At 46.4% G+C, this 11,788-nt stretch overlaps 1 protein-coding gene across 1 annotated transcript in view; it reads left to right on the top strand.

Annotated features, from left to right (window-relative positions):
* Nucleotides 1-10,767, top strand: part of tmem161a (transmembrane protein 161A) — a 14,005-nt gene extending 3,238 nt beyond the window's left edge. The window contains exons 7-10 of the mRNA XM_010777135.1: nucleotides 7,455-7,712; nucleotides 7,807-7,981; nucleotides 8,099-8,195; nucleotides 8,734-10,767. Coding sequence (XP_010775437.1) covers nucleotides 7,455-7,712; nucleotides 7,807-7,981; nucleotides 8,099-8,195; nucleotides 8,734-9,038 — 835 coding nt within the window. The 3' untranslated portion in view covers nucleotides 9,039-10,767. The remainder of the gene's footprint in view (nucleotides 1-7,454; nucleotides 7,713-7,806; nucleotides 7,982-8,098; nucleotides 8,196-8,733) is intronic.
* Nucleotides 10,768-11,788: the final 1,021 nt, after the last annotated feature.

Here is an 11,788-nt window from a genome sequence, read left to right as displayed (position 1 = left end):
GGCGAGTTCTCTGCGTCGCCTGCGCTTTAGATGCAACTTATGAGGAGGCCCCTCCCCACGCCCCTCTGGAGGAGAGCGATTTGGCTTAAAAAAGAACCACAACTTTGTCTCGTAAGGAGCGAGATTCACGGTGATAACGGGGCGTGGGGGGGCTTACCTGTTTCGGATGGCGATGGTTACACAACGGACAGCACATCGTTTATGACATCAAAGGGGCCAAAAATCTGGACCGCTCCGGTTTGCGCGCAGGGCTCTTTGTGAGTGAGCGCCACCGTGGATCAGCGGCAAAACGAGACGAGCGAATCGTGTGTGTTCCTGACAGAGATCTTCGCGAGGAGGTGCTGCTTGTCACAGAGGCTGACACATGGTCGAGCTTTAGAAGAAACATGAAGAAGCGGTTGAGTCATTCTTACGATAATAGGTGACTTCTAAATTTACCTCTTGCGACAGCAGGAAAACGTCTGGCAGGGAGAGGCAGGCCGAGTTGGGCAGCGCTCTGCAACCCCGAGCTGCGCGGCCATCCACAGCACAGACTCGGCCTATAGTGAGAAGCAGTTCGCCACAGCCCTTGCTGCGAGCTGACAAGTGCCACTGCGATGCCCGAGGAGCGTCCTCTCGCAAGACCCTATGCAATAGTTCCTCATGTTATCCAGTGCGCGTAAAGCAGCAGCGGCGCACTCCCGCGCTGCCATGTCCGACGCACGGCCTTCCATGCCTCTCGAGACACTTGCGGGAAGGAAAAGCGGTGGTGAGGAACAGAACATGAGAGGTATTTCAAGGGAGATATTAACGCCTCTTTGAAAAGCGACGTCTAATACCTGGATCTCGAAGGACACTCAAACGCTGACCCTCTGACTTTGGCTGCCTCCCATAAAGGACTGCTTAACACGGAAGCTGAAGCGTTTGAAAGAACGTCCATAACACTCATCTGTTTGCAGCGTTTTACCAAACTTCTATTTAATCTAATCATGACATCGGAAAACTATTCCAAATGAGCTTGAACCACAGTATCTATGGAAGTCTCCATATGCCATCAAGTACATTTATATCCTACTCCAATATATACATTTGCTATAGCTAGCCTTTGCCGACTCCGAATCTTTATCTGTTTATATATTGATGTCGCAGCTGCTTGGAAGCGCCTGGCAAGACTGACCGTAAGATTTTCATTGAATAGTATCTTATATACTGCTCAGTGCTACCTGTCACACATGACAATCAAAAGACTTGAATCTTGACTACCTCGTCCGTCGGTTCTCGCCCGTCCCTCATGGCGCGCTGACAGGCCAATTTTCCTCCATGGCCAGTACGATTCCCTCACATCTGACTGCCCAAGCTTGGCACTGCTGCTCCCAGGCATGAAAGCCGCAACGCCTTAATTTATCGAAATGGAAGGGACGACAGAGGGCCACCGTTGCCTCCTTGACACGCCCCACCTCGAGGCCCTATGGAGCCGCTGCATTGGAAGGAGACGGCGTGGTGAATTGCCTCTCAGGCTCTCGTACTGCCAAGGGTGGAAGGTCTCCGGAAAACCACCAGCAGGAGGGTAGGGTCCACCGCCAAGAGGGACCGGATCTGAGGAGGGCGCTTCGAAACCGTAGAGTTCCAAGCACCCTAATGGAACCGCCGGTACGACTCGGAGGACCACGCGGCGCTGAGGGCGTGTAGGAGAGCGAAGGTCGGGCGAGCGACGAGCACGTAGATGACGCGCTTGGCACGAGAGCGACAAGAGGACTTACCCCTAGCGGGTGAGCTGCGATGTTCATGAGACAGCTGCCCGGAGATAGATAGTGCGATACCATCAAGCCATAACCAACGAAATATGAGCGCCTCCATCCCTATCCGCCCAATCCCTGCGGTCTCTATCACCGATCCACAGCATGTGCTCGGTACAGAAACTATCCCCGCATCCCTGTCTCCTCGAGTATCCGATCTCTTCCTCTCCCTAACCCGCATCCCAGTGCCTCTCCTATCTCCTTTCTCTGTCCTGTATCCCTATCTCTGTCTGTCTCTTTTCTCTCTTCCCATGCCCGGTCCCTACCCCTAATCGGTCGTATCTCGCCATCCCTGTTTCCCCTACCTTACTCCCTATAGAGAGTCTCGCCCGAATACACCGGGGTCCCTATCCCTATCCCATATCTCTCTGGTACAAAATACTATCTCTATCTCAAAAACGCCCCACACGCAACATCCGAACATAAGACCAACAGATATCATCTATCGCCTATCCCTCAAATATCCCCCGATAACGATCCCTGGATCTGTGTCGCCCCCCCTCTTTTGAGCCTCAGATTGGTCAACAGGAAGCTCCAAGACTTGCGCTTCCCTTCCTGCTACCGCGAGTCTGCAAGGTCTGCGCACGTGACTGCTATCTGGGAGAGCCTGGCCCCTTCAGCAGCACGCGGACAAACAACTATACCCCAAACCACAACCCCAACCAACAACGACCACCAAACCCACCCTGCCAAACACCCGTCGGGGCACACTCCTGTTAAGAAAATTATAAATAACTTATTATTTTAATTTATATAATATTGTTTATATCGTGGACAACAACGCACACAAGAAACAAACACCACATAACGCCAAACCGGTGAATCTCCACCCTCTCTGGTCGGCCCCGATAGGCTGAGATGTGATCGAAAGGGCGATGGGCCAGGAGGAGGTGTGGTTGTGGTGGATGGAGAGAAGGGAGCGTGGACTTGGAGGAGTGATGGCCAGGGCCCTGTGAGTACTCCTGCTCTCAGCTCCGCCCTCCAGATGGTGGCGCTCCCAGCTGAGGAGCTCTCTGCTGGTAGTTTCCTGCTCGCCGATTCACTTCTTCTCCGCAACGGACTCCTAGGAGCCCGACGAAGAACAATAGCAAGAAGTCGAAGGAAGAGGCTTCGGCCATTGGGTACGTCTCAGCGCTAGATGGCACTTTGAGGTTCCCATTTAAAAAAAACAGCAGAGGTGACGGATTTTGTTGCACCCCAGACCCCCGCTGGGAGGCCTGGGCGACTGGCCTGAGCGGCGGTAAGGCAAGAGCGGGCCAGGTGCCCACTAGGGAGGAAACTAAAGGTGTGTGTGGAACAGGCGCGGCCAGAGGAGGAATCTTTGTCTTGGGGACTCAGCTAGAGCTCGAGATTTAACTCCCTTCCCGCGCCACCGGTGAGAGGAGTGGAGCTCGGAGGAGTGTCGAGGGACTCTGGATGGGAGAGACCTTGTACCCGGGAACAGAGGGAGTGGGAGCGACGCAGCGGAGGAGGAAGCGCGCGCGCGGCGGCACGAACATGGGCCCACCACGAGACATGGAAATGCGACGACGCGTTGGCCCTTTGGTTTGGTAGTAGGAAGAGAGGACGAGGGATTTACGAAACAATCCATAAACTGAAACCACAGAAAGGCGTGGCAGAGAGAAGCTGACTGAGCGCGAGGGGAGGACAGGGAGGTGAGCAATATGGGAAGTGTTTAGAAGCTTATCATATCTCTCCACTGTTTTTGGACGGCGGGGTAGTCTGTGCGGAGGGTCTGGTCCTCGCTGCGTGGGGGTATTTCATCTTTTTCATTTTATAAATGTGTGTGTTGTCTCTCTCACTCTGATCTGTAGTCTTAATGTTATGTGTTGTGCTCTCTGGTTTTTTGGTGACACGGGCATGCGCGGGGGTTGGCGCGTCTGGCTTTACTCTTGGGTGAACACTGCGGCCGCGCGACGCATACTCAATATACACCGGCTCATCGAATCCCCGAGTCTCCACAGGAGCAAGATCTGGATTAAGCTCTGCCTGGCAAGCTAAAGGATGCGAGAAACAGGACCATGAAAGGCCCACACAGTAGAGGGAGAAAGAAGAAGAGAGTCGAAGGCTGAGCTGCGGTGCTGGACTTCTCTAATGGTTTTAAAGGAGGCGCACTATCTTACCTCGCCACTGTCGTCCAGTCAGGACTTCTCTTACAAATGGCTCGCCCTTTAGGGGAAAGGAAGAAAAAATACAGGAGTCATAAGAAATTCACTGACATTAATTTTCATGGCTCTACAATAGCTCACTCGCTCACCACGCCTTCAGCTTCAATCTCAGGCATCCATCGTTTATTTCTATGATTCCTCTCTCAGAATGGAAGTTCTAGTCATCACATTACAGCAGCTATTCAACTTATGTTTCTGTTTCTTTAATCTCTTCTTTTTTTTTTGTTCTCTCCTCTCTTCTCTTCTCTTTCTTTTTTTTCCTCTCATATCTTTATGCTATGTATAATTTGCTTTTTTTTACATTTTTTATTCTCCAAATGAGAATGTGAGTGGAGATTTTACCCAGATCATCAAGTAATGGTAGGAAATCAATAATGTTTTTTCACATGTCTACTTTCAGACTTAGCTCCACGTCACGAAATGAGCATGCTTGTCACAATTGCATCTACCTCATCCATAGGGTCAACTGTAAACATCATGTATAACTAACATAGCTCTATCATATGCTCAAACAGTCCTGATGCTACCCTTCTTACCAAAGATAAATCACACATGCACTGTGCATTTCAGCAGCTACAGTTGGGATAGCCTTTCTTATCGATGGTGACTCTGGGATATTTGGAAAGAAGTGACATTCATATTTTCCCAACAACCCTATACTATTGGCTTGACCAATGCCACCGGGAAAAACCATTTCTTACAATTATATATACTTTCTCCATAGTGTTATATAGTGTGAGATAGAACGGAGGACGAGCGGCCAGGCCGTCGTTGTCACCGGGAAGTCCTCTGCCCGCCTCGTGGACGACCCCGCGCCTGGCTGAGGCGAACGCTGCTGCGCGTGACGTTTGCGGTTTAGGTGGGGGGCGTGGCATCTGCCCGGCACCCGCCATGCTGGGATCTGACCGCGAGTGCTCGAGAGTCATCTCCTGTTCTCCTAGACGCTATTCCCGGGCCCCCTCACAGCGTGTCAGGACTGTGGAGCGTGTAGGGCCCATGGCGGAGGCACAAACGCGAGTGACAGGGCAGGTTCTGGCGAACGCCAGGCATCGTCATGACACATCCGCGAAACGTCGCCAGGCGGCGAACGGACGCCAAATCCTCTGACTTTGCCAACGGTGGCTGAAAGAGGAATCGCTTTGATATGGAAACTGCATTCGACAGGGGATTGGGAAGGAGAGGGAATGAAAAGAACAAAACCCTCCCGCCCATACTACCTCAACCGTGACCGCCATTTCTTTTTACTCCCGTCACTACACCCCCACAACAAAACCCCCAACCGCTATCACAGACCAAGTAATGACAAAAAGAACGCAACACAACGCACGCTCAAAAAAGCGACCGATGACTAAACAGGAGAGATATGCACAGCAGTTCAGCGAGCATCACAAGCTCTAAAAGAAGCGAAGAGATATAGAATACCACGCCCTGATGACATGGGTCCGGCAAAGGAGTATATATTCTCTGCCACCCCGACACGCCCACTCCTGCACTGAAAAGTGGCCGATTCGATTGGAGCTCCTCGTGTGCCTTCCCTCAACGCAAACAATGGACAAGTAGACATGCGGAACTAAAGACACGAGTGTGCCTATTCCTATTGGCATAGTTGCCACACACACCAGGTTCGTACTAGTGATAGGCTAAGAGGCGCGGAAACACTCTCCTAAGCCGCGTATGATCAATCACAACAGAGTTCCGGATCCACCATAACCAATCAGAGAGACTGCGGGCTCTGGTTTCAGGACAGAGGGTGAAAAACCGAGATAGCTGCCAAGCGTAAGCGCGAGTATGAGAACAAATAAAGAGCTTTCTTCCTAACTTTAAAAGCATGGAGCATGTCACAAGTAGAGGACACAAATACACACTATACAACCTGAAACTTGCGCAGCGCAGCTTCATCATGTATCCTCTTTAAGTGCAAAGAATAATCATGTATCACGCGCTGTTTATATTGACCCACCTTTTTTCCTCTCTTTCTCTCCGTCGGCGTCAGTCCAAACATCGCGCTGTAGCAATAAAGAGATGCCCTGCCAGGCTTGTTTATGTGCAAAGGGGGAAGCCCCAGAGGCTCCTCCATGTTTCCATCCAGCATCGCTCTCTTCCAGATCTGAACATTCCTGGCCACATCTGCTTCATCTCGAACAGCAGGTTCATTAGAGAATCAATTCCCCCGTCCAAGAACGCCAAGAAGGCTGCGTGAGTGAACACTTGCACTGCTGGAATTGCCCTGCTATTTTCGCTAGTTCGTCGGCCGACCATCTGCTGGTCTCCTCTCCTCAACGGAAGCATCATGTTGTCCCATGGGAACAGTTTGTTGAGGGGTTTTTGAGTGGTGCGCCATTTTATATTTTGGTCTTGGAAAACGATCACTGACCCGAGCTCCCGCACAATAGAATCATAACCTGCTCGAAGATAAAAAAGGCAGACAATAAATGAGTTGCAGGTGTGTACTACCAAACTGAACCAAGATGAGTGCATTCTTTGTTGGGAATAAAGAATCTGAAATAGAAAATGGGAGGAAATCAATCTATGAAACATCCTCTTTATTTCACTAAGACTGTACGACCTATGCTATCTTTGCCTGAGGGGTAGCGCGCGGTGGGTCCATGGCTTTACAAAAAGTTAAATTACATTCAGAATTTGTATGAAGGCGGGGGCATCAGGAAAAAGCGCTGAGAGCCTGGAAATTAGGTGAGCAAGATAATAGTGGATTGGTGAACCGCAGAACTAAAAAACATACAATTTCTTAAATGCTCACATTTGAAGTCCAGCTCCGTGTCCCGAGCATTTAGTGTCCTAGTGTTTTATTTAATCTTTGATCCTTGTGAGATTCAGCAATTAAGACTTCATTCTATAAATTGGGTCTTGCTGGATCAACCCTTCTGCCGCTTTTGCTTTTTTGAGTGAAAATAATGTGTTTATCGTATTCTTCGGTTTGGTTTCAAAGCCCACAGCCCAGGCACAGTTAAGCCAGGGCTTGGGGAGTAAACCTTAGTCCGGGAGTGCTACGATGTACAGTCTAGCGGTTAATCCAGGGTCAGGAAGAAAATTAAACGCGCCTGGACGGGTTTATTTGAATGAAGACAATAGACGTCTGAATCAGATTTTATTTTCTTCTCCGCTAAGCGAGGGGCGTACTGTTGTATACCGCTAAGTGAGCGTTTAAAGGAGGTAGTGAAGAGATGGAGGAAACCAGTCGATGTGCGCGGTAGAGTGTGGAAAGTACTCAGCCGAAAACACATCTGGCGGCGCCGCTGTCCGGTGGCTGCCACTTCCTTACAGAGCCCCTCCTCCAACACACACGAACGCGCACATGACCAATGAGGGCACGAGATAAGTTTGTGAACAGATGGAAGGCTGACAGGCAGGTAGGCCATCCAGTTACTTTAGCCGGGCCGGCTCAGATGATTGGTCGTGCTTTTTACAGTACTACGGCTTCCACAGATGACATTTTTTTATGTATTTATTGTCAAAGCATTTAAGATATTCATTGCTATCGGGATGTTAAGAGCATTCCATGGAATATAACAAAAAGTGTATCTCGAGCCGGTTTCTCAAACTTACCTACCCCACCTTTAAGAATGGCAACAAGCAATGTACTCCATGTCTTATCAAATACATCAGCTCTCTTACATGTCTATAATGTTTCCTGCAGGATTCTGCTGCACATGAGTTTCCTGTCTCCAGTCATTGTGATGATTCTCTGGGTGAAGCCCATTGCAAGGGACTTCCTGGCCAATGCACCTCTGGGGAAGACCACTATCACAATGTGAGGGCACATGCATATCTGCTATATATCCACTAATCTCTCATAAAAACAAAGCACACTAATGTAAGTTGTCCTCCATATGGCTCATTTGCAGAGTTTCCAGTGAAACCTTCGACAGCGTGCGCCTGTGGATCATCGTGGTGCTGTGTCTGCTGCGGCTGGCAATGACTCGCTACCACATGCAGGCCTACCTCAATCTGGCTCAGAAGTGGGTGGAGCAGATGAAGAAGGAGGCGGGACGTATCGCTGCGATTGACATTCAGAGGAAGGTCAGATATTCAGACAATGAAGGGTTGAAACTTTTAAATTCAGAAGTTTTGACATGGAGAAAGAAAAGAGTAACTGAATGTGAAGAGTAAACTGAGAATACATGTGTTGTTTTCCAGGTCACTCGTATCTTTTGCTACCTGACTGTGATCACTCTTCAGTATCTGGTTCCTGTTTTTCTCATCCTCTTCTCCACACTTGCTCTTAAATCACTAGGTAAGTAAAAATAACCCCACCACCAAAACTACCGCTACATTGAAGAAGAAGAAGAAGAAGCCACACTTGATCTTATTGTTCTGCACTTTTCCCAGAGATTCAAGTGGAGATTTATGGTAATGATTTGCTCTCGTCTGGAGAGTTAGATGGGACAATCAATACCAATCTAAAAAATGTTTGGCGGATTAGGGTTAAGCAATTTACGGACAAAGTATCCCCCAGAACATAAACCCCCTGTATTTACACGCTAGCTTTAGAAAGATTAAACAAGATTTAGCTAATGTTAATTAGTGAGTTTGAGATGCTTGTATATTTTGTAACCTACTCACTGAGCAAGAGCAGCTGTTAACAACCTGAATATCTAACTAGCTGCTGGATGTGGTCATCTATTTTTAGAACAGATATGAGAGTGGTAAAGCATATTTCCCAACATGAAGAACTATTTATTTAATAATATTGAGACATTTGCATCTGTAGTGGAGTTTAAATATTAAAAACATCCACCGTCGGTATTGACTGATCTCTACCGGTCTTGTAGGGGACTTCTCGTGGAAGGCCGATGCAGATCAGACCCCCGGGGTGACACCAGCGCTCATAATACCCATAGCTGCGCCCGTGCTGCCCGGTGGTTTCGATGAAGATGAAGAGGGGATGGACGACATGGAGGAGGACGTCCAGGCCACAGTTGCCCACCTGACAGAGGCCTTCATGGCGCTGCGCTCCGTCCTCACTCCACTTTTCTTCCGAGGTTTCTTCGCCTTCCTGACGTGGTGGGTGGCGGCCTGCCAGGTCATCAGCTCTCTGTTCGGCATCTACTTCCACCAGTACCTGATGCAGAACTAACTGAGGGAGACGGAGTGCCATAACTCTGCAGTCACAGCCCTGTCTGCAGGTATCCTGTGCAACGGCATACCAAAAGCTACGGGGACATTAGTTTAAAACACACAACCACAGATAGAAAGCACCTTGTTTGTGGCTGTAACCGAAGTTTGATTGAGGAGAAGGTTGATGAACACTGTCTGTTGCCAAAGTGGCTACCTGGTTGCCCTTATGGCTTTTTGTCACCAGCAGGGTACTGGTATTATAACACAAATGTACAGAGAGCACTGGGGTCTGCATCACAAAGCAAGTTAAGCTTAGTGTGGCTGTCCCTGGGTTACCTAGCTTCACTGAGTTTACCATCAACAATCATTAATAACCAGAATCATAAAGCTTGTTATCATCTGGCTCCGGTAGCTCTGTGTTTATTGATCCAGCTGCAGATGTGTTCATGTGAAAGAGAGTTTTTAATTACATGAAACATCAAAAAGAACCATGAGAGAATTACTTAGAGACACAGAGACACCCACAGGGAAATTAAAAGTGTTAGTTTGTTTATTTCTATGGATACTCATTAGTTACTGCATAGCAACAGAAGCCATCTTAACGAAGATATTTTTGAAAAGGGATATATTCAGTAAAATCGCACAAGTAGAATAGGATAAGAAGTTAGGAAGATACTTTTAAACATGGCTATGAATAAGTGTAAGAATTAGACTTTTTAAAATATTTCTGGCTTTTTCAACAGCTGTATAGAAAAGTGAAGTGTTGTTGCTTTTGTTCCTTATACTGCAAAACACTAATCTTGCTTTATGATACAGACCCCTGCCCGATAACCCTCTATCATATTCAAGCGAAACGTTTTTCTGCAAGTTTTCAGATGTGTCCATGCCAGTGTTACCTGAATTGTTCTTCAAACAACACTAAATGCTGCATTTAATGTTTTAATTGGTACCAGGGCAAGTAATAGTACTTAATCCCTGTGTAAATCAGACTTTATTTTTGTGAGGGACGATTTGTCCCCCAAAGGAACCGATTTAAGAGTGCTAAATGTTTTTTTTTAAATCTCTTTTCTGCCGTTTGATTGCAAATACCTAGTAAAGCTTCTGATCCATCCTATTAAATGAAACGCAGCTAAACGTAAATCCAAACTGTGGCTGTGAATCGGCCAAAAACTGAAGAGCTGTTGCTTTTATCGAAAAAGTTTCTTCAGTATTCCTAAGTGCCTGGGAGTTTAGGGATTTTAAATCAATTTAAAAAATCTCCTGTCTCCTTGATCTTAAGTATTTAGAATAAGTCGCAACTCATTTCTGTTTTTCCCATTCATTTCAAACCACTACACAATGGCAACATTTTAGTTGCAGTGTCTTAATTAGATGCATTCATTTTAGGTTTATTGTTCTTTTTTATTGCCAATCCATGTAATGTAGTTTACTTTAAACCAGTTTTGCATCAGTGGCTTTTATTTATTTATTTATAATACATTGCCTCACAAAACATTTTGTGTTTTCTTTGTTGTTTTTTTAGAAATGATACAGATGATTTAAATCTGTTAACTCATGTATTCTGTTTGTGGGAATTTCTCATTTTGATTGTGTGTTTTTTCTAGTTAGTATATTTGAATGGAACGCTCTGAAATCAATATACTGTGAACTTCATATGGAAATGTTGCTTTTTTGAGATTTTCTGAATGCATGGTGTGCAAACTTTTGGCTGTTTTGTTAGTATGGCTCAATAAAAATCATTTATTATTTTCAGTCACATGTCAGTTTGATACTCCCACTTAATTCTGCCTTCCCTCGAGGAGCGTGGGAGATACTGCGGATAAAACCTTTTCCTTTTTAGAAGTCGGTGCGGCAATTGACAAAAGCCATCGTGCATGTCAATGGAGTGTCTCGCTGCTGAGAAGGGTCCTGACCTCTGACCCCCACCTTCCAGAGAAGATCATTCTTTAATCACTGATAATTACTATGAACCTGATGCCCCTCAACCGTCTGGGAAGAAATATTGCTCTTGGATGCTCAACTTGGCCACAAGAACCAGTACTTTTCTGGAAATCTTCCTAATCCTCTCCATTCTCCATCCCAACATTCAAACTAGATTTATAAGCTTTATGACATTATCAAAACATTCAGATTTACATGGCAGTCGTGAAACATCAGTGGAGGAATGTGACCTTTCTTTGGAGCGAGGCTGGAGAGGCTCTTTGTCTGAAAGCTGACGTGATTTATTGGTGATATCATTTGACTTCCACGTCCAATCTGAAGCCACAAAGGTTCTCCACTTCAGAGAGGGACGGCCACTTCACTGTCTTCAGGACTGACTGCTTCACTGGAGGATATGTAACAAACACAAGACAAGTCAAGATATTTGAGAGGTACGAGGATCCGGCACCCTTTATATTAGCATGGCTGTTTAAGTTTTAGCATTGATGTTGTGCATCAATTGTACTTGCATAAAAGAACATTTCCAGGGTAAAAATGTCCGTTACTGTTAGATATCATGATTGAATTGATTTATTTAAAACAAGGGACAGTGTACATTAATCAACATATTAAAAACATGTAAAAGTACTCGAATTAGCCAAAAGGCTAGTTTTCATCGATAGTCCCTTTGCCAGATGGTGATAGACATCCTAAAAGCAATAATAAAAAATACCACAACATTGTTATACCATTGTACATATTTACAATAGATGACATCACTGAATACAGATAAAAGCAAGTCATGATAATAAATAAATAAATAAAACATTTACAATACGCACTCATACA

The sequence above is a fragment of the Notothenia coriiceps genome, unplaced genomic scaffold (genome assembly GCF_000735185.1).
Source record: "Notothenia coriiceps isolate Sejong01 unplaced genomic scaffold, NC01 NC01_scaffold00017853, whole genome shotgun sequence".
NCBI classification, from domain to species: domain Eukaryota; kingdom Metazoa; phylum Chordata; class Actinopteri; order Perciformes; family Nototheniidae; genus Notothenia; species Notothenia coriiceps.
The sequence above is the reverse complement of the archived record's forward strand: the minus strand, read 5'-3'. Positions and strand labels throughout refer to the sequence as shown.